This window comes from Photinus pyralis, unplaced genomic scaffold, assembly GCF_008802855.1.
Source record: "Photinus pyralis isolate 1611_PpyrPB1 unplaced genomic scaffold, Ppyr1.3 Ppyr1.4_LG4, whole genome shotgun sequence".
NCBI classification, from domain to species: Eukaryota; Metazoa; Arthropoda; class Insecta; order Coleoptera; family Lampyridae; genus Photinus; species Photinus pyralis.
Window position 1 is genome coordinate 27,671,729 of NW_022170511.1, and position 23,698 is coordinate 27,695,426.

At 37.6% G+C, this 23,698-nt stretch overlaps 1 protein-coding gene across 2 annotated transcripts; it reads right to left on the reverse strand.

Moving 5' to 3' along the window:
- Window positions 1-3,479: 3,479 nt before the first annotated feature.
- Window positions 3,480-6,359, reverse strand: LOC116169812 (4-coumarate--CoA ligase 1-like). 2 transcript variants are annotated; one of them, XM_031485990.1, is made up of 8 exons: window positions 6,140-6,359; window positions 5,476-6,082; window positions 5,211-5,421; window positions 5,028-5,158; window positions 4,759-4,981; window positions 4,527-4,709; window positions 4,011-4,474; window positions 3,480-3,966 (listed from the first exon to the last, which is right to left on the reverse strand). In XM_031485990.1, exons 2-8 carry the CDS (start codon window positions 5,653-5,655, stop codon window positions 3,652-3,654), a joined length of 1,707 nt encoding a protein of 568 aa, XP_031341850.1. In that variant the 5' UTR covers window positions 5,656-6,082; window positions 6,140-6,359; the 3' UTR covers window positions 3,480-3,651. The 2 variants fall into 2 exon arrangements, with proteins under 2 accessions (XP_031341850.1, XP_031341849.1); XM_031485989.1 differs by having other exon boundaries at window positions 5,476-6,069; window positions 6,120-6,359.
- Between the last annotated feature and the right edge of the window lie 17,339 nt (window positions 6,360-23,698).

Consider the following 23,698-nt stretch of genomic DNA (forward strand, 5'->3'; position numbering starts at 1 on the left):
ACCACAGAATTCTACAGCATTGCAGTTACCTTTCCGAGGCTAACTTAGAAGTAGAAGGTTTATCGGTAGTACCTACAACTTCCTCCTGCAGTAATATTGAATCGCAAACTGAAATCCAACAAGGTACAGAAAAGGAATGCGACCTTAATAGTGCTAACGAAATCAATGAATACATGATGGATACCGATGAGGAAAATTTCTTACCTTCGCTTTCTGAAATTGACAAGAAGATTAAAATAAAGGAAAAACTTAAAATATGGGCAACGTCTTTCAACATTACTCATTCTGCATTAAGAGAGCTTTTTAAAATATGGAACCAAGCTATTCCTAACCTTCTTCCTAAGGATCCAAGGACATTTCTAAATACTCCCATAAAAGTAGATAATCTGGTAACACTTGAAAATGAAACTTACTGGCACAATGGTCTTACGCCAAATTTAATAATTTGTTTGGAAAACTATTCTCATATAGAATCCATTTCCCTAAAAGTGAACATTGACGGGCTTCCCATATATAAAAGTTCAAAGTGCGAATTTTGGCCAATCACATGGATGGAATTTTATACTGCAGATAATTGAAACATAATATAACTGAATAGTTGTTTAGTGCAGCACAACACATACGCTAAGCGATACATCTGTTCTATTAAAGAGTTTTCCAACGCGCTTTAATGTAATATGGCCATTGAATACACATAGTTGCCATCATACAAAAAATTAATACAAAGCAATTTATTATGTATTGTGAACAATTCTCTTTAGAAGCTTTAACTACAGTCTTGTATCTAGACTGTGCTTTAACTATGATATATTTCAATATTTTTGCTTAATTAGCGGTTTCAGATACATCTCAACTGGTTTATGCATGTAAAATTAAAATGATATCGGAACATAGTATGAATCTGGCAACTTCCAGAATTTATCAACGATCAGCTTCTTGTCCGATTTTAAAAACCATTCTATGGCGTCGTTGTAACTCAACATTATAGGACTTGAATATTGTATACTGCTCGGAACAAAGCAGAATCATTGTATAACGTTTCTAATTAGACAAAGTCATTGTATTACAATCGCGCCATATTTATTAAGCAAATCACCGTTCATATATCGCCGCCATTATGCAAAATTCGCATGAAAACGTAAAAATAGCAATAAAGAATGCATTTAATAGAAATATAGACGTAGAATTTCACAAATGAAACGAACACATTTTTTGTTTAAATTGAAAATACATTTAAAAGGGAAACATTTTTTTTTTCGTGTATTCATGATTCACATAATAGTCTACTAAACTGAGGCGCATTAATTTTTCATCAATAATATATACGTATATTGTCAGAAAAATTTGCTGCGCTAGAATATTTTGTCTTAATTGACGTATATCAGAAATGAATATTTTCAAATGATGCTGCACTTAATCACTCTAACGCATGGCGGAACTCGAAAATAATGGAGTCACTTATATTTTGTTTGTACCGTTAACTAACACGAACATAAGAAATTTCCATTATTATTTATTTATACCTATTTCAAATTTCAACAGTACAATACTAATTGATTGCATAAGCGATGCCGTCTGCGTTATAACAAACTTATAAAATCCTTTTTAATGTTCGTAAAATACACTTAAACCGCAGTATAGAAACACTACTTATACAATGCCTTTTTATAGCAGTCCCATAGTAGGTACTCATGTAATATGTTGTATAAGTATTCTTGAAGATATACTTATACGACAATTTTATAAACATTACATAAGGCTATTGTGTAAGAGTTTTGTAGTTTACTAGAAGAACTCCCTAAATTACTAAACTGTTTTATAAACTAGGGCCCTTTTTGGTTGTGTAACCGTTGTATAGTATTATTTACCCGCCGTATACAATTTTCGGCTTTCTATAAGATATGCTGTATAGCATTTCTCATAACCTTTATAAAATAAATTTTGCTAGTTGGGTATATACATACGTAGGTAATTTAAATTAAATATTTAAAACTTCTGAATTTTGATGGAATTATTTTTAGCACGCAAAGATGGTAGATCTGCGGTAATACGTATTTATTGAAATAAAGGTCGGAATGAGAAAGGAATATTATGAAATCCATCTCCGTAAAATGAACATGTGTTCCTTAACTCGCGAAGGACCAGCCCAGTGATAACATTGGAATGCAATACAACTGGGTGGGAAGGTATCTGGGGAAAGACATACAATTTTCAATTTAACAACTGCGGCCTGCCTTAATTGGTAACTTTTTATACGACGGTGTATTCAAGTGTCGGATCCAGACATCTTCCCGCCATATTGGAACAAAATGGCAGAAAGAAATCTACCTACAAAAGGTTCTCTAGGTCCTGTTGCGTTTGCTCTAGTGCCAAAAGCTAAACGATGCGCTGTTTTAAAATACCGAGCAGCGACCTCATGAGTTACTCCCAACTTCAAGGTGATATCCAATTCTCTCTGAGGCATCTCTCACACGTGCCTTTTGTCTTGGCGTCCCTTTTCTTTCATGATAAAGCTGCAACATCAAATTCTCCGTTTCTACAATATCCAATTGTCAGGATCACTTGCTGCATTGTAAAGAGTCTCGCTTTTCTAGCGACTTCCATGCAGCATCGTTTTTCCATTGACTTTCTTTCAATCAACATACACATCGTTCAGGACGTTTCCTTCCGTGAAGAATTAAATCTGAATATTTTCTTATGTAATACTTTTTCTAGCGGTTTTTATTACGTATAGTTTTAAACACTTAGAAATCGACAAACAGGTACCGACAATTTTGTAACGAAGCATCCGTTTTCCGACTTGAAGTTACCAGTTTTAGTGATCACTCTGTAGACGAACACTCGGTATCTAGAAGCATTTTAAGTCGGACACTTCGTTACGAAAAGTGTCGTGCCGAAAGTATTTATGCTGGTTCTAGTTGAAAAGAGACGGTAAAGGTAATTGATTTAATTTCTACAGTCGTCGTTACCGCGTAAACAAAAGCTGTAATTAATTCACCGTTTGCAACCGTTCCGGTCAAGATATTTCAATTAGCGAAGACGACGAGGAATTAATATTTTAGAATTTCAGCTCCGTTCAGTAATTATCATGATTTTAGGTTTATAGGTTAATTTTTAATTTAAAACGAGCATTAAACTTGGAAGGCCATGCAGGTGTACGCCGGTACCAGTTTGATACAAGACCTTCATCCGACCTGAGAGACGATAGGTGTTAATTAGAATTATGAATTTAGAAATATTATCCGGCAAATTAAGTAAGTGTAATTAGCGGTAGCTCATTAAATGAGATGAGTGGTCTCAAAAAAAGCGCTCTTAATTAATTTAAATGTTAAGATCAATTACAGATACATTTACTTATTTAACGAATGATTTAATAGTTATTAATGATACGAGTTCGTTTATGAACGTCATAATGAAACGTGTGTAACGTTAAATTCACTAGGCATAGCACATATTTTTTGGAAATAAAAAAAATTTAATATTTTACTTATAATTATAATTTGTTAAAAAAAGATGTAAATTACATCAATTGAAAAATATCTCTTAGATGCTTTGATTGCTTAGCATTGCTCATTTACCAGATTGTTTAAATTTCATCGAAGTATTTGGCGAATGATCGATTGGTCTCGAAGTTTTGGAAGCCAATGGTCTTCAGATCGTTTCATATTTTCTTTCCGAAGGTAATCGCTTGAGATATCTTCGCAAAATTTTCCCAGAAGCGGTCTTTGGTATATAGTCAGTGACGACAATGCCTCCTAGTAAGCGTTTATGCTTCGCAACTTTACTGGCGACGAACTCGTCAATACTTTTTAGATCGATGCGTTTCGTAGACCTAGTCACAATGAACGCTATTGGAACTTCCCCAAACCGGTCATGCGGTAACCCTACAACTGCAGCCTCATCAACATCGGGATGACTTCGCAATATGTCTTCGATCTCGGCCGGGGCCACTTGAAGCCCTTTAACCTAAACCCAAGTATCTATAATGAAGTGCAGCCCAACGTGCTTACCTTTATCATCTCCTTTGATCTATCAGTAATGAATAAATGGCCATCTTCGTCGTGATAGCCTATATCGCCCGTATTTAGCCAGCCTGCTGAGCTTAATGCCGACTGGGTGGCTTCGGGATTATTAAGGTAACCTTTAAAGACCTGCGAACCACGAAGAAAAACGGTACCCTTTTCATTACTACCAAGCATTTCGCCTTGCTCGTTTTTAATTTTGCACTCCATGGTGGGGTAGCTTAGGCCACAACCTCCCATTTTCACACCGCCTGCGATGTGTGGTGTTTGCCAATGTGTTGCGCCTGTTGTCTCCGTCAAGCCGTACCCTTGAAGGATGTGAACTTTACCTTTGGTTTTTTCGTTCAAACTTCGTACGTCGTTAATGCCCAATGGAGCGGCACCTACTTGAATTGACCTCATTCGTGTTAAGTATTCAGGTTTTATACGTGGTTCCTTTACCAACAGTTGTACTGAAAGTGTAAGATGGGAGTAATGGGAATGAGGGCGTAAGAAAACCCTAACCTAAAGGAGGCACCAGATAGCAGTGTGTCGGTCTGGTGTTTTCTAAAATGCCTATAAACGTTTTCGTTGTAAACTTGGGCACTGTAATTGCTTTGCATCCCAATGACATGTTTAGAAGAATGGTGTGAATGCCATAAATGTGGTACATCGGTAGGATTGCAGGGAAAACGTCTTGGTTGGTCGCTGTACAAATTTGCATAAGAAAACTTTAGCAGATGAACGTTAAACATACCATTGGTAGGTGTTTGCATTTTAAATTCTGGAACAGTATGATGGTGTATACTTGAAACCATATTTTCATTGGTTAATTCTATGCACTTAAATAATCCAGTTGTTCCACTGGAATATGGTAGATAAATTACATCATTCCAGCCGTGTGTTTGCCTTTTTGCTGGATATGTGTTTTGAAGAACTTCACTTAGTTTAATAGCCCCGGAAGGAATATCCATTACCTCCTAAAAATATTTTTACGAAGATGTAACTTTTCATAGTGTCACATACATTTCGGTGATTCATAACAACAATTGGTACTTTGGGAAATGCACTGACAGCGCTGGACACGTTCGGCCATAAGTCTGTTAACGTAAAAATTATCCTCGGTTTTGAAATCGCGAGGCAGTGATTTATTTCTTCTGGATTTCGAGAACAGGTGAGTTATTTTGTTCAAAGCAGTCTCCAACTTACCTTTTGTATATTCGGGATTTAGGGGAGTTATTTTCAACCCCGCTTGTGCTGCACCAAGTACAATAATCGCGTATTCGGGAACATTAGGAAGAATCGTTGCGATTACATCTTCCTTGTTTAGTCCTTTCAAATTTGCCAAAAAGTTCGCTACTTTGTTCGATTTCTTGTAAACGTCTTCGTACGAATAGTTTCGTCCAGTTTCTGCGCATTCCTTAAAAATTGGTTTATTTTAACTCAGGTAATTCGAATAAGGTTCTTTTCGTACCAATGCAGTCTTGTCCGACCATTTATCCAAGTCTTTCCAAACGTAATCGCTGAGTGCCAATTTCTGGACGTCTGCATTAGTTGCTTTGGAACAAATTATTTTATTACATAAACTTCTTACTCCCGCTTTCGCTGTCAAGGGTAACAAACTTCTTAAACACCTAATCTTTGATGGTGTCATATTGAAGAAAGAGAACGATAAAGTCAACTTTTCGCACTTTTATACTGCTCATTTAAATTTCAGTTACGCTTCGATAAACTAGTATGCAAATTTTTTACACTTTTGATCCATAAAACATTCCCAGCGAACTCACTCTCACGACTATTGGTTGTTAGGGCACTTACAAATATTTACATTTTATAGTACTTTCCCAAAAACGAAAAGTAGCTACTTATTTTTTTATTTAATTTGCCCTGCTTGTCATGCTATTGAAGGTGCCATCGTTCTCAGTATTGTCATTATGATTTAATGTTTAATTTTTTAAGCAGTTCTTTGTACCGTTCAATTTGGGTTTAGGTAATTTATTTTCAACATCTGTTTTGAACATTTTCGAACACATATGAATGTGTAATAAACACGATAGATTTGCTTTCTCTAAAATCAAGCCCTAAAATAAGTGTTGAAAATAAAATGAAAAAGTTTACCTGGAACGTTTCAATACAACCTTTTGTACCATAAACAGTTTACGTTTAACATCCTCTGGTTATGTATATTGGTATGGCCTTTAGAAAGACCTATTCAACACAGAACAAGTTCGATTGAGCAAAGTGTGATCTTTGGATTTAACTATCGATTTTCGAACGTACACGCAAGTATGCCGTCATTGCCACGTTTTGCGTTATGCACAATAATTTAACCGCATACCATGCTATACAATGCTATACGAATTCAAAATAAATTTATTCGCTCCTTACGTTTCAAGACCACGTCAGTATATCCTCACGCACTTTGATCACTACGCTGATCTTCTTTAATTCGTACAACTATATTGCGATTTGGTAATTCGTCGACGAAATTCGGCTTTAAAATTTCTACTTAATGGATAAATATGCTTGTGCCGCCGACTAGCTTTTGCGGTTGTCGTTACGTCTTTACCCTCCTGGTTTACACAATCTCTTATCCTTTATCTGAAAATCTTGGTACAAACAGGGTTCTTTGACTTTGTACTGTCCAGAAAAATAATAACACCGCAGCAGTGGCAATAATTATATTGACTAAAAATCAGAAAAATATTAAGGGGGTTAAGATGCATCTCCTTACATTGAACTTCCTATCTAATATTCTATTTACTAAACGTCTACCGGTCACGATTTTGGAATAGTTAAAATCTACTTCGAGGTGGCCATCTAGCTATAAACAGATCAATGATTTGAAATTGAATGGCTAATATTTTACAGAAACACCTTTACACTTCGAACGCAACTTAGTTTTTGTTGTTTTAGGTTGAGCGACTAAATTACAGATGACCTCTGAATTTGGTTTCATTCGCAGTAAAATTTAATGGAATCCGTTTTGATTCCGAAAGAGAAAAGAATGGACAACAAATTCAGGAGGTCCGTTTGATAACAATACACATAGAAAAGACAATATTTTACATTATTCTCGACCACTTTACAACGGATCCTAAAACTTCCGATTGAAATTGACAAAATATTACAAAAATACAACTAACCTCCTTATGTAGAAGGTATGGAATACAGAGTTGGACTGGGTCAAGCATAGAGTGACCCAGTGACCCGGTGACCCAGTTAGTTTACTGACCCAGTGACCCGGTGACCCAGTGACCCGGTGACCCAGTTGACCCGGTGACCCAGTTTGACCCGGTGACCGAGCTTGACCCGGTGACCCTGCTTGACCCAGTTTGACCCAGTGACCCAGCTTGACCCAGTTTGACCCGGTGACCCAGCTTGACCCAGCTTGACCCAGTGACCCAGCTTGACCCGGTGACCCAGCTTGACCCAGTTTGACCCGGTGACCCAGCTTGACCCGGTGACCCAGCTTGACCCAGTGACCCATCCTGACCCAGCTTTACTCAGTGACCCGTCCTGACCCGGTAGCCCAGTAATTAAATTATTGTTAGTTATCATCCAAAACAATTTCAAGTAACTTTTAATTTAAAAAAAACTTCCTCAATAATATTCGGCAACAAGCACGTAGCCCAATTTCATTCAAGAGAACTAATACCTAAAAAAATCAAATGCATTTGTTTATAGTTTGTAGTCAAGTAGTCAATGAAAGTATTTAGAGAAAAGATTTATTTGGATTAAGCTAACTAGTAGAAAAAAATTAAATGTGAATGAACACCTGTAAGCAAACTGGAAAGCCCTGAAGCAAAGAAATAACTTATTCTAATACAATTCGGGACATGGAAAGTTTTTTACGGCAGTATTAAAGCAAACATCACAGAAATGGCAGTTGTCAAGCAATCGAGTATTATTTTCAACAAACCAGCATTTCATTTATTGCATAATCTGTACACTTGAACCGAGGGCACTGACTTAACTGCGTTATTCAATCAAACTAGGTGACTGGGTCGAATTGGGTCCCCGGGTGAAATTGCGTCGCTGGGTCAAACTGGGTCACTGGGTCAAAACTGGGTCACTGGGTCAAACTGGGTCAAACTGGGTCAAGTTGGGTCACTGGGTCACTGGGTCAACTGGGTCACTGGGTCTAACTGAAAAGAGTATGACGTGACCCAGCGACCCAGTGACCCAGTTTAATTTAGTGACCCAGGTGACCCAGTTGACCCAGTGACCCAGTGACCCAGTCCAACTCTGCTGGAATACTTACAACTAATCTTGTTGAATCCTCAAGAGAGGGTAGTTAGTAGGTGTTTTCACCTGGGATACAAATTTAGAAACCCGCCAACTTGAAATACTAAACAATGACGCTTTGGATTGGATCGATGGTGAAATACAGGTTGTTTCCGGATGCTAACTCTCCTGTTGGCCAGTACAATTTTGGTGGCTGAATAAGCATACACACTCAATTTTAAGGGTTTGTAATTGAACGAGTTGAAGTGTAGGAAATCTTTTGTACTGATTACCTTTTCCTTAGCGGCACGAATAATGAACTTGAATATTATCTGGATTTACTAACAGTTTTCTTTGTTGTAATTTCGGGTTGGACATGAATTAAATCAAATTCCCTTGTACTTTATTGTACGCCGTCTATACGCGGTCAAGTTTTCTCAGGAATGTGTTGGATGAACGCGTTGATTTACAAGGGCGGGCTGTATTCTTTTCGAACTGAACTCGACACGATTACGAGTTCTCAACTCCCGCACTGGAATGCGTAAATATCCCTTATACCACTGAATTCCTTGTGATCTGGTCACGATTTATGCACGCAATTTACTAATTGCCGCGGAACTAATATTCACTTTTTACCACCCGCACGTTAGTAAGGGAGGTGTTGAATTGGGGTAACAAAATGCCCCCTCTCCCACTTTTTTGACGGAAATACAAGTTTTGAAGTACCAGGAATCCGAATCAAACAAAATTTTGATGATGTCGGTGTGTCAGTCTGACGGTCTGTCTGTCGGTCCGTCTGTACTCTCATTTCCGGCTAACCAGCTGAACCGATTGGGACCAAATTTGGTACACATATTCTTAGACATGAAAGAGCAGGTGTGCGGATGGTACCTGTGCTAACCACAGCAAATGTTTATAATGCTCCAACAATGAAATTTGGACCCTATGACCACGCTAAATTTTCACTGGGCAAATGATGATCTTCCAAAAAACCAACTGGTTAAAATATGGACACTAACAGTCGCCTTGCCACTGCTTTAAACTTTTTTATAAGCTCGTCTAACTTCCGAATGCCAAATTCATTGGTTTAGTTTAGGCTCAAAGGCCGATAATTGAAATTCATATGATTTTAGCTCGACCGCATCCGAATCTGTCAGTGCCGGATTTAGGGGGGGGGGGAGCCATGGGACTATTAGCCCCCAGTGGTAAATTTTGAGAGGCGGCACGTCCGTCGCTCCCATCATCACGTTTTAATTCTAAATATCGATAGAACTTATGGAGTTCAGTTTCTGAAATGGCATGGTAATAAAACTTGGTCTCTTCAGCTATAAGATCGATGCTGGGTTCGGGCTGTCGACCATAGTGCAGGTCGCTGCCGCACAAAAATCCTACCAAAAACAATTCATTTTTTCGGGAAATCACTTTAGGGATTTATTAAGCGGCAGAGAAAAGCGATGATGCAAGGGGAGTCGATGGTGTCCGTGAACACGATAACTGTCAAACGCTTGGATCGATTTCGTTCAAACTTTGCACAGTTGACCTATATACCACAAGTAATAACCTATTGAAAATGGGTTAAATCCAATGACCTCTTGGGGACTCTGACATGCTGTGTCGTCAATCCCGTTACGTCATTATGCGTTAGCGCAGAAAATTTTACTCACTTATTAGTGGAGTGTTTTCGTGAAGCTTCTAAGAAATGAGCGGACAAGAAAAAGGTGCATTTTGGAAACGATAAAAGTTAGAAAAACAACAAAAATTAAATGAAATATTACAAAAAAAACCAATATTCAGCTTTTTTTCCTACCTACTGGCAGTATAGTATGACTTAGCCCCCGGCGGCCCATGAACTAAATCCGGCACCAATCTGTTCATCATCATCCACCACGACATAGCTTTCATACTCTTCCAAGACATTGGGAGAAGGGTCTTCAGTAATAACTAAAGCATGCAGGTAGGCCAAGGTCCTTTTGACATTTCCGTTAGTTATGAACCCAATTTCATGAAATTCAATATGGGCTTAGCATTAGCCGTATACTGCGTAATACCAAAAGTTGAGTCTAACCGATTCATTCGCATCTTTATTTATTTATTATCCCTTCCTTGTTCTGGGCCCTCAACAGGCTTGCGCCCAATTACAGAGTGACCCGCATACTGCTTTTTAGAGGTGCCTCTGCAGAAGGTCTTAAGTTGTTCTATACTACTCCGGTATTTACCTTACGAATAGGAAAACTGCAGGAAAACCTAATTCGGAGTAGCCGGCAGAATGCTCGAAACTGGTCTAAGGTAATTTTCCATCTCTGCCATTTATAAACGGAATTGCATCCTTTTTTTAATTTATGAAGGCATTTAAATTAAATTTTGATACATAGGCACTTCGCATAAAAGCAAATCTAATACCAGGTTCAAAATTTGGTTTTGCGCATGCTGTAGCCAATAGCCATACCCAGGGGCTCGTTTGCTATATTTTTGTTTACACATTTATTTCATTTTTAGGTAGATTGTACCTAAAATTCTATATACAGGGTTTAGAAACGGTTTACGCATCATAGGGATTTCAATGCTAATTTCTTTATTTTACAACTAGATAGGTCCTTACGGACCTATCGGCGCCGTTTAATTAACGTACGCCTTTTTTTGTTGTTTACCGTATGGAATTTTTTTTAAATTTTTTTTTAAATTTTTTTATATTTTTTTAAAATTATTTTATTATTTTTTTGTTTCTTTATGTGGTTTACCGTTTGTCAATTTTTTTTAATTTTTTTTTTTATTTTTTATTTTTTTTTGTTATTTTTTTTGCTTAATGGTTGTTACAATTTTCTAAAACGGGAAAAGAAATTTGATTCGGTTCAAAAAAGCATCGATATGTCAATGGTCAATCTCATTACATAGGTTGGTAAAAATGCTTCGCATTTTAAGACTGCGCTAGAGTGAGTATATTTTGCACAAATATCGCCGAAAATGGGATATTATACGTTTGTGTATTAATTTTTGGAGGTGTAATCTATGTTCGGCGCAATATATATTTTTGCACAATTTAATTAGATGAACTTACCATAAAAATTTCGATCAAATTACCCCACATCATTGCGCATGCCCAATACGACTTCTGGCGGAGCAATTGACAATTTTTTTAAATTTGTGAAGAATGTTTTTGTTTTTTGGAACATCACCTATAGTCATTTTTTTTTAATTTCGATTCAACTTGTTAAATCTTTAATTTTGATAACACTTTTTGGTTTTGAGGAGACGTACGCTCGGCTCGGGCGCGAATGCCGCCTCGCCTCGCTTAGATTCATAACGATTCATAGCTCGGCTTCGCCGCGCACTTTTCATTTTACCGCACTACTGCAAGAAATAGTCTAAAATGATTTATGTTTTTCGTTTGTCAAATGTCAACACGCACTATTAGGTTTGAACAAAGACAATTTCTCAGTTTCAGTTTTGATGCGGTAAGAAAATGATATTGAGCAGACTGAATTAACATTTCTTTTAAATTTGTTTTTTGGATACATCACATATATATACAAAGTTGTTTTTTTTTAAATTTCGATTCCAGATCAGCGCATAATTGCACATAAAGATTTTCTAATTTTGGGAACAATTTTTGGGTATGATGAGACATACTCGTCTCGCTTCGATTTGTTACGGTCCATAGCTCGGCTTCGCCTCGCACTGTTCGCTGTTCAACAAAGACAATTTCTCAGTTTCAGTGTTGGTGTGGTAAGAAAATGATATTGATCAGACTGATTGGACATTTTTTTGAATTTGCGAGGAATATTGTTTATGAAAACATCACCTATACAAAGTTTTGATGAGACATACGCTCGGCTCCGGCGGCTTCGCCGCCTCGCCTCACTCTTATTTGTCGCGGTCCATAGCTCGGCTTCGCCTCGCACTGATCACTATTCCACAAAGACAATTTCTTCGTTTCAATTTTGGTAATCTAAGAACATAATATTGAGCAGACTGAATTGACAATTTTTTTGAATTTGTGAAGAATATTTTTGTTTTTTGGAAACATCACCTATATTAAATGCCTTTTTTTGAAAATTTCTATTCAGCTTGTTCAATCCAAATTTGCACATAAGATTTTTTAAATTTTATTATCATTTTTTGGATTTGATGACAAATACGCTCGGCTCCGGCCGCCTCGCCTCGCTCTGATTTGTAACCGTCCATAGCTCGGCTTCGCCTCGCACTGTTCACTGTTCTACAAAGACAATTACTCAGTTTCAGTGTTGGTGTGGTAAGAAAATGATATTGATCAGACTGATTGGACTTTTTTTTTTGAATTTATGAGAAATATTTTTGTTTTTTGGAAACATCGCTATGCAAAGTTTTTGGAAAATTTCGATTCAACTTGTTGACTCCAATTCCTAACATAAATGCATATAGAACACAAATGGTAATACTTATTGGTTTTGAGGAGATATCCGTTCGGCTCCGGAATTGGTGTGAAAAAAAGTGTAATGTGTAAAAAAGTGTATTGGGCATTGGTAAATGTCGTTTGCCACTGTGGACGTAGAGAGACGAGTCTAAGGGAGGGCCGGAGTTATGCCGAACTCGCCTTCGGCTCGCTCGGCATTGGTGTACAAGACGCGTGTATTAAGAATCGAAAGTCTTTGGTTATTTTACTTGGTTGGGGAAACGGGTAAAAAGAATTTTTATTTGAATTTGTATTTCGAAAAAAGTTAAAAAAAATAGCTTAAATCTACACGTAACCCATGTCCAGCGCTGCTTGGTGTCACATTCGATTTAGCTTCATTTATAATTTTTGTTTGAATTTGTCTTTTAAAAGTTAAAAAGAAATTTAAAAATCTACAAATAACCTAATATACACCGCTGCTTGGTGTCACATTCGATTTAGCTTCATTTATAATTTTTGTTTAAATTTGTCTTTTAAAAAGTTAAAAAAACATTTCTTAATTCTACAATTTTTTTTTATTGCCTTTATTTTATAGTGGGCGGAGTGTTAGCAATTTGCTACTCTTCCCACTCAACCCACTATACAATCACAAACAGCCATGCCGTAAGGCCCTTACCTGGGATTCGAGCCCAGGACCCTTGTAGTCAAAGTTAGAGCTTCTAACGTAAGCTCTTCTGAGCTACGCAGGTCGGCAAATAACCTAATGTCCACCGCTGCTTGGTGCCACATTCGATTTAGCTTCATTTATAATTTTTGTTTGAATTTGTCTTTTAAAAAGTAAAAAAAAATTTTTTAATCTACAAATAACCTAATACCCACCGCTGCTTGGTGTCACATTCGATTTAGCTTCATTTATAATTTTTGTTTAAATTTGTCTTTTAAAAAGTTAAAAAAAATTTCTTAATTTAACAATTTTTTTTTTATTGCCTTTATTTTATAGTGGGCGGAGTGTTAGCAATTTGCTACTCTTCCCACTCAACCCACTATACAATCACAAACAGCCATGCCTTACCTGGGATTCGAGCCCAGGACCCTTGTAGCCAAAGTTAGAGCTTCTAACGTAAGCTCTTCTGAGCTACGCAGGTCGGCAAATAACCTAATGTCCACCGCTGCTTGGTGTCACATTCGATTTAGCTTCATTTATAATGTCTAAAGGCATTGGTATACGAGGCGCGTGCACATAAGATTTTAAATATATCACTTTTTGGTTTTGATTACAAATACGCTCGGCCGCGGCGACTTTGCCGCCACGCCTCGCTCTAATTTGTAACGGTCCATAGCTCGGCTTCGCCTCGCACTGTTCACTGTTCTACACAGACAATTTCTCAGTTTCAGTTTTGGTAATGTAAGAAAATTATATTGAGCAGACTGAATTGACAATTTTTTTTTAAATTCGTGAAGAATATTTTTTTGGGTTTTTCGTCTCTTCCTTCCTTTGCCCTATACGAATTCTTTAAAACTTGCAATTTTACCTAAAAACGATCTGCCTAGTGCACCTTGCGTCTTACTCTTACCCCTGCGGGGGGTCGCGCCGTACCGACGAAAAAATTCGCGCACCCCTAACCCCTAACGGTTACGAATTTCGGAAGTACCAACGTCGAATAACTTCGCCTCCAGGTTCGAAGAAGTGTTTTTTCTTGATTTTTTACAACTCTTACCACTCATTCTTGCTATCGTGCCGGCATCCTCGAAGCGCTTACAGTTTAACTTCCGGAGCGAGAAATCACAACTACGGGAGTTCCGCGTGGGAGAAAACCTCTCGCGAGATTTCCTTCATTTTCGCATATCTTCTTCGCCGCAACGTACCGATCGTATTTATAAATTTTCAAAAAATTTCGTCCCCAGGTATAACAATTATAATAATTGCGATTTCCCCATTATCGTATATCAAAACAACCCCTCGTCAAGGGGTTAGTTCCAATCCCGATCGCCTTCCGATCGGGCGTCTCCAATAGAGAAGTAAATAGGCTAACTTTTTCCCATCGTAAGTACAGACCTACAAAGCAACGTTTAAAAATTAGCGCAGCCGCCGAAGCCGAGCGACGTCTTTTATTTCGCATCTCGATGTGCCAGACGAAGCCCGGCGACGCGTCGACGGCTCTGATCGACGTAAAATATCGAGTTCCTGCGTGCCCGAGTACGGAGACGACCTTTTGAATCGAAATTTTCCAAAAATTTATCGCTTAATCGACATTCCCGAGTGCGCAAGTCGAAAATTCAAAAACGTCCCCGATTCGAGCGATCGACACGTCGGACGTTGCATTTTACCTCAAAGGACACGTTACAAAAGGTTTCGTCGAAATACGAGCCCTACTTCGAAAGTTAAGCGGAAAAATTAAAAACGAAAAAATTTCCATACTATCCCCTTTCTTCGAAAAAATCGAAAAAAAAATTGTCAAAAATCGTCGCTTTTTCGACGTCATCTTATGCGTTTTGGTGCGGAGATTGCAAAAACGAAAAAAAAATCTAATAAAAGATTTACGGTTTCGGCGGTAGAGGGCGCCCTTTGTTTTTCGAATTGTGCGCGCCTTTACAAAAAAAATCGTAATTTAGCCAATACTCGAGGTATTCGAGAGGTCGACCCGGCGATCAAAAGTGGAAGGACGGGGCCATCCTACGACACCTTCACCTCCCCCAAAAAATCGAAGGCGTCTCCGGGAGAGGACGTCGAAGAAAAAATGAAAATACTCACGAAAATGGGCGCAAAATGGGCACTCGCCGGTGGAATTCCGGGGACTTTTCGATACTAAACGATCACTTTGGAGGCGACCTTCTATAAATTTGCCCCGCGGTCCCTACGATACGATCGCAAGTGCGTTAAATCGAAATCGATATGAAAACGGCGATTTTCGAAAAAAATTTGACGAAAAATGAATTATTTTTGTTTTTGACCAAAATCGACTTTACACTACGAGATTAGGTGAGCGGTAAAGTTTCGCGAGGATACGCGGTCCCCGAGTGACTTTTTTGGGCACTCGAACGTCGATATTTGTAAAAAATCGCGTATATTTTTTTAACAACGGGCAATCGAAGGTAGTTTTGCGCAAATAATCAACCCCCCTCTCCTCGCCCCCCCCCTCCCCCCACAATTAGGTCAGATTGCCATTAGGTTAGGTTAGATAGAAGACCAGAGTTATGCCGAACTCGTTTTCGGCTCGCTCGGCATTGGTATACGAGGCGCGTGCATATAAGATTTTAAATATATCACTTTTTGGTTTTGATGACAAATACGCTCGGTTCCGGCGGCTTCGCCGCCACGCCTCGCTCTAATTTGTAACGGTCCATAGCTCGGCTTCGCCTCGCACAGTTCACTGTTCTACAAAGACAATTTCTCAGTTTCAGTTTTGGTAATGTAAGAAAATTATATGAGCAGACTGAATTGACAATTTTTTTTGAATTTTTGAAGAATATTTTTGTTTTTTGGAAACATCACCTATAATAAGTGCCTTTTTTTGAAAATTTCTATTCAACTTGTTCAATCCAAATCTGCACATAAGATTTTTTAAATGTTGTTATCACTTTTTGGGTTTGATAACAAATACGCTCGGCTCCGGCGGCTTAGCCGCCTCGCCTCGCACTGTTCACTGTTCTACAAAGACAATTTCTCAGTTTAAGTTTTGGCAATGTAAGAAAATTATATTGAGCAGACTGAATTGACAATTTTTTTTTAATTCGTGAAGAATATTTCTTTGGGTTTTCGTCTCTTCCTTCCTTTGCCCTATACGAATTCTTTAAAACTTGCAATTTTACCTAAAAACGATCTGCCTAGTGCACCTTGCGTCTTACTCATACCCCCGCGGGGGGTCGCGCCGTACCGACGAAAAAATTCGCGCACCCCTAACCCCTAACGGTTACGAATTTCGGAAGTACCAACGTCAAGTAACTTCGCCTCCAGGTTCGAATAAGTGTTTTTTTTTTAATTTTTACTTCCGGAGGGTGAAATCACAAATACGGGAGTTCCGCGTGGGAGAAAACCCCTCGCGGGATTTCCTTCATTTTCGCGTATCTTCTTCACCGCAACGTACCGATCGTATTTACAAATTTTCAAAAAATTTCGTCCCCAGGTATAACAATTATAATAATAATTGCGATTTCCCCATTATCGTATATCAAAACAACCCCTCGTCAAGGGATTAGTTCCAATCCCGAGCCCCTTCCGATCGGGCGTCTCCAATAGAGAAGTAAATAGGCTAACTTTTTCCCATTGTAAGTACAGACCTACAAAGCAACGTTCAAAAATTATAAAATAAACTTGGCAAACACGTGATATAAACGTTTTTTTACAAAAAAATTTCCAGAGCCTTTATTTTTCGATCGATTCGGACGGGGAGTGGTGCATATGATAGCTAATAATTCGAGCTAAATATTTCCCATTGAACGTACCCGTCTGGCAAGTCTGTTAAAAAAATTATAACCGAAAAACTTACGCGTCTATACGACAGCCTTAACTTAAAAACTTCTCTAGCGGCTTCAAATTTCAAGATATGCCCAAAATGCAATTCGCTACATATAAATTAAATCTTCAGCAGTAACTTTCCCATTGTAACATTATAATTATAATTAATACAAAAAATTTGTCAAAAAAAGAAAAAAAAACCGCGCGCGCGCTCGGGTTCGAACGCGCGATCTTCAAATTCAAAGTCCTAACTGCTTACCGCTAAGCTACCGGGACTTACATTAATCACTTCTTTTAAACCACTATAAGTACGACGAGAATACGTAAATTAGCAAATTATTTAAACACACTTTATTTACTCCACACTTATTCGAAGCACTTTTAAACTTTATAATAATCAATTTCAAACACTTACCGATCATTTTAATACGTTAATTTCCTTTAAAAAACACTTTTAAAACTTGACGGAATCCGTTTGACAGTTAACCGACACGTAAACTTTATCACTTAATTTCGAACACAAATCGATCACGCACCGTTCCGAAACCGATGTTAACACGTTCCTCGTAGTTTTCTCGAATTTTTGAGACCTCTACCGAAATTCTCCGTCCAAAATTAAGCTCGCAATTAATTAAAAAGCGGTTAGCGCGCGTTCGGCAATCTTCGGCGCTTAATGTAGGTGAAAAACAAAACGAAGCGGTCACGTGACTTGCAGACCTTCGGGGGAAAATTTACCACGGCGCCGTCGTCCGAGTTACCTCCTCGAGGTAAACGGAAAAAGAAAGAGAAAACTTGCCCGCAGGTATCGAAGCCGATTTCGACGCCCGTATCTCTTCGCCGGAACGCGCTATTCAAAATCTCCGGTTTTTCACCTCTCACCCCCCTCCGGGGGGTGGTAGGGCGACCCGCGACCCCTCGTCTCGTAGATCTCGTCGAGATCTACAATCGCGCAATTGTACGTTTTGCTCTAACTCGAACGGTTCGGCCTGTAGAAGGCGTCAAAGTTGGAAAATGCGAAAAACCACCTTTTCGAGAGCGACCCTCCGGGTCGCGCGGTTCCCGAACGGGGCTATAGAATGGAATCGCACCCCGGCACAAATACGCTCCTCCGCGTCGCCCGACGGCTCAGAAAGCGCGAAAAAAAGTTCCGGCGAAGTTTTCGAGTTACGAATTTTTTTCTAAAATTTTCGATTTTTTCGCTTCTTATGGCAGCTACCCCGACGGGTGCCCCCAGAATTTTCTTAACCCCACCGAAAGTCGCGCCAACTATCTAAACTCCCCGAACCGGCGCCTCGACTCCCTAACCCCGACCGTATAGCCAAGGCGAATTTTTATCCGAGCCCGCGCACCTCGACGACGACGCTCCCCAGCCGCTCAGGAGAATTTCCCAGGTCCCAAACTCTCAGAATCGATGCGAAATCGTCTCAAAAAGGTGTGATAAAATTTTCATCAAAATCGAATCATTTTTAATTAAATTAAAAATGAAAATTGAGTAAACGGTTGAGTTCCTTATTTAAGGATCGAAAAACCGAAGCGAAGCTTCGGTTTTTCGATCCTGTTAATAAAAATGAAAATTGAGTAAACGGTTGAGTTCCTTATTTAAGGATCGAAAAACCGAAGCTTCGCTTCGGTTTTTCGATCCTGTTAACAAATGAGTAAATGATTTTTTTGTAAAATTCTGCACCTATTGACAACTTTGCTCTAAATTAATTAGGGGAGAAAATGTTTCGATATAAAGAAATTATAGCATTGAAATCCCTATGGTATGCGTAAACCGTTTCTACACTACACCCTGCGTACATTTTATATCGGGCGATCAAAAATGAGTGACTTTCGAGTCGCCTTTGGAAGTTCGAGTTAAGTACGATTTCCCATGTAAACAAAAATTCCAAAGGTGACTCAACGGTCACTCATTTTTGATCGCTATGTACATAATATCCTATACCGAAATTTGCCGTTTTTCACATATTTTAATTTTTGACGTTTGCAACCCAAATCAAAATTCACAATTTTTCTATATGACAGTTGTTAATTAATTAGGTCTGGTTTCTTATTAGAATTAGAAGAGGTTCCGCACTTTACGTTACTATGTTGGCATTTTGATTGCATTGTATATGTATTGTAAAACCAGGTGTCAAATTCTTGACAGAATAGCTTCCTAGCTGAAACCAAAAATTGCCAACATATGTACGCACTTACCCATTTCCCACAGTTTTACTGAACTCCATATTTGCCAACTTTCTTATTTGTGGAGATATTTCTTTGAAATTTTAACCACAGATGCTTCTAGTAATGGCAACATATCGCAAATCGTAAAAATCAAGTGTGCATATGCGCGCAAACTGCGCAATGCCAACTTTTTAGTGTATCACAACGATGTTGAGGTAACGCTTATGTGCTTGTGTTTTCGTCTGTCTGTCTATGTCCGTCCGTCTGTTCCATCGAGATCTCGGCCCCTGGGTCACCAAGAGACTTTAGATTTTCGCTAATTGATAGCTGCTATGGCCTATATTTCCCCATTACTCATCATTTACAATGTGTTACGCGGCAATACCCACGAGTGGGTTTTGAAACATTTTTTGGTAATAAAACCCGACACAATTTTTGTAGGTTGTACACAGGAAGATAAGATCTTCCAAATAACTCAATAAAAATTTCAGGTTACTATTTGGAAAAAAAAGTTTGATGCCATTGCGGCGCTCCAAAATTTTTTTTCAAAAATCCAGTCCGTTATTTTTCTGTTCGGTATGCCTAATATACATATCCGAAATTTGAACAAAATCCGTCGAGCCGTTTTCTCAGAAAATTGCCAACAAACGTACGTACGTACATACACACGGAAAAAATAAGAAAGGTGCATTTTTTACGCATGCATTTTGTTTGCTTTTATTAGAGGGACCTACCATCCAAATTTCGTTAAAATTGCTCCATAAATAAGAAAGTTGGATGTTGCACATGCGCAACACTATTTTTTGAGCATGCATTTTGTTAGCTTTTATTAAAAGGACCTACCATCTAAATTTCGTTAAAATTGTTCCATAAATAAGAAAATTGCATTTCTGCGCATGCGCAACACGATTTTTGCGCATGAATTTTGTTTGCTTTTATTAAAGGGACTTACCATAGAAATTTCGTTTAAATTGCTTCAGAAACAAGATCGCTGCGTTTTGAACATATGCAACACAATTTTTTGACTTTGACAATTTTTTTCTCCGTTTTTTGATAATATAACCCGGCCCAATTTTTTGTAGGTTGTGTACACAGGAAAATAAGGTCTTCCAAATAATAGAATAAAAATTTTAGGTTGCTATTTGAAAAAAAAAGTTCGATGCCGTTACGGCGCTTCCAAATTTTTTTTCAAAAATCCGGCCCGTTATTTTTCTGTTCGGTATGCCTAAAACATATATACAAAATTTCAACAAAATCCGTCGAGCCGTTTTCTCAGAAAATTGCCAACAAACGTACGTACGTACGTACATACAGACGGAAAAAAATTTTATTCTTTCAAAGTTGCTTAAAATGGTCTAAAACGTCGACATTTGATGAAATTTTGAAATGTTCAAAAAACGGCTATCGCAATAGCTACCTAGCACATGCTAGGAAGCTAATAAGAAAGGTGCATTTTTTACGCATGCATTTTGTTTGCTTTTATTAGAGGGACCTATTATCCAAATTTCGTTAAAATTGCTCCATAAATAAGAAAGTTGGATGTTGCACATGCGCAACACTATTTTTTGCGCATGCATTTTGTTAGCTTTTATTAAAAGGATCTATCATCTAAATTTCGTTAAAATTGTTCCATAAATAAGAAAGTTGCATTTCTTCGCATGCGAAACACGACTTTTGCGCATGCATTTTGTTTGCTTTTATTAAAGGGACCTACCATCCAATTTTCGTTAAAATTGCTCCATAAATAAGAAAGTTGGATGTTGCACATGCGCAACTCAATTTTTTGCGCATGCATTTTGTTAGCTTTTATTAAAAGGACCTACCATCTAAATTTCGTTAAAATTGTTCCATAAATAAGAAAGTTGCATTTCTGCGCATACGCAACACGATTTTTGCGCATGCATTTTGTTTGCTTTTATTAGAGGGACCTACCATCCAATTTTCGTTAAAATTGCTCCATAAATAAGAAAGTTGGATGTTGCACATGCGCCACTCGATTTTTTGCGCATGCATTTTGTTTTCTTTTATTAGGAGGACCTACCATCCAAATTTCGTTTTAATTGTTCCATAAATAAGAAAATTGCATTTCTGCGCATGCGCAACACAATTTTTGCGCATGGATTTTGTTTGCTTTTATTAAAGGGACTTACCATCCAATTTTCGTTAAAATTGCTCCATAAATAAGAAAGTTGGATGTTGCACATGCGCAACTCGATTTTTTGCGCATGCATTTTGTTTTCTTTTATTAGGAGGACCTACCATCCAAATTTCGTTTTTAATTGTTCCATAAATAAGAAAATTGCATTTCTGCGCATGCGCAACACAATTTTTGCGCATGAATTTTGTTTGCTATTAAAGGGACTTACCATAGAAATTTCGTTTAAATTGCTTCAGAAACAAGATCGTTGCGTTTTGCACATATGCAACACAATTTTTTGACTTTGACAATTTTTTTCTCCGTTTTTGGATAATATAACCCGGCCCAATTTTTTGTAGGTTGTACACAGGAAAATAAGGTCTTCCAAATAATAGAATAAAAATTTTAGGTTGCTATTTGAAAAAAAAGTTCGATGCCGTTACGGCGCTCCAAAATTTCTTTTCAAAAATCCGGCCCGTTAGTTTTCTGTTCGGTATGCCTAAAACATATATCCAAATTTCAACAAAATCCGTCGAGCCGTTTTCACAGAAAATTGCCAACAAACGTACGTACGCACATACATACGTACGTAGACGGAAAAAAATTTTATTCTTTAAAAGTTGCTTAAAATGGTCTAAAACGTCGACATTTGATGAAATTTTGAAATGTTCAAAAAACGGCTATCGCAATAGCTACCTAGCACATGCTAGGAAGCTAAAAATGTGTAAAAATTCTATTGAGTACTAGTATTAGTAGGTAGGTAACAAAAACTGAAATTTTTTTCTTTATTGCTCGAGTGTCTTTTGTTTCGCCGCCCTGACGACCAATTATGACTAACTAACAAAAATTGTTAAATCGAAAAAATATTAAATAGCCAATATTTCGCAAATTGCAAATTTTTAGAAAAGGTGATATTAGGTATACAGAATATTCTTATTTTTTGCACTTATTATTGTAAATACAGGAAGTTTCGGTTCAAAAAACTTATTTTTACAAGTTTTTTATAGGTATTTAGTTTTTAATGTTTTTGAAAGTTGGAAATATGCTGTAGATAGCTATTAGTGTACTCGAATTTTATTGTTACGATACAATTTGCATATTTCACATAAAGGTAATTTCAAAATCAAATGAAAAGAATTTGTAAAAGAGTAATAACAATTTTATTATTTACATATAGAAGGTAAAGTCAATGAAAGGGCATTTATTTTACACAAGCATACATAATAGATTGAAAAATGGCTACACTGTAAGTTATGGACTTAATTACATGCACATTTTTCATCGACACTAAACGAAATAGAAATACGTTAAAAAAGTAATGATAAACGATTTACAAAAAGCGCATTTCCACTTCCATTCATTTTCCATTTGTAAGATGCAACCACAGAATAAGAATAAGAAGGCCGTATTCTGTGGATGCAACTAATCGTAAAAATCCGGCCACAAATATGAAAGATAGCGTTGCGTAGGTACAATCAATTTTTGACGTCCTACTTCAATTTCAGTTTTATAAGAAAAATTGCATTTCAATGCTTTCATAAATAAAAAAGTTGATACTCCGCATGCGCAAACTTAAATTTTGAAACTAACGTTAGATTTTCCTTTATTCCAAGTGCCTATGTATCAAATTTCATTTAAATACTTATATAAATAAAGAAGTTTGCAATTCGGTTTATAAATGGTCGAGATGCGAAAAGGGCACTGTGAATTTTGAATCGATTCGACTCAACTTTTGGCATTGCGTATTATATGGCTAAAGCTATGCCCATATTGAATTTCATGCAATTCAACAAACGAGATGTCAAAGCGATCGGACATCTAAACAAAGTTATCGTTCACACGGACGTATAGAGGCACAGACAGGCAAAGGAACAGACGGACAGATCAACAGACGGACGACAGAGAGCAATACAAAATTATAAACGATCTCTAGGATCGTTAATAAACGCCAAAGTGTAAAATTATGGAACATGTAAAAAACGGTTTGTTGGTTTATTTACAATAACTTTTTTTAGTAATAAACGCAGAAAAAATTCCTTCCTTGGCGCAAGCCTCGACACCATAACAAACCAAATAGCGAAAAATGTAGAACAATAGCTCTTAAGATAAAGAACTAGTAACGTCCCAACGAATGCCCGGACGGACAGACGGACAGAGTGGCCACAATAGCGCATTTTTTTATTTTCGTGGAAATGCGCTAAAAATGACATTTTTCGAAAAATACAGCAACAGCACATTGCATTGTAGTCGTAATGCGGCAATACATGATCCCCATCACCTTCTTTCTGTTACCATTAGTCTCCGTTCTCCGAGCTTCCAATTCCAACGCTAAACTTCCA

Coding starts and splice junctions, on each gene's coding strand:
- LOC116169812 (XM_031485990.1), bottom strand. CDS start 5,655: ATGACACCATCAAAGATTAGGTGTTTAAGAAGTTTGTTACCCTTGACA. Junction 4,982..5,027: donor TTGTTATGAATCACCGAAAT/GTATGTGACACT, acceptor AAATATTTTTAG/GAGGTAATGGATATTCCTTC. Junction 4,710..4,758: donor AATGCAAACACCTACCAATG/GTATGTTTAACG, acceptor AAATTTGTACAG/CGACCAACCAAGACGTTTTC.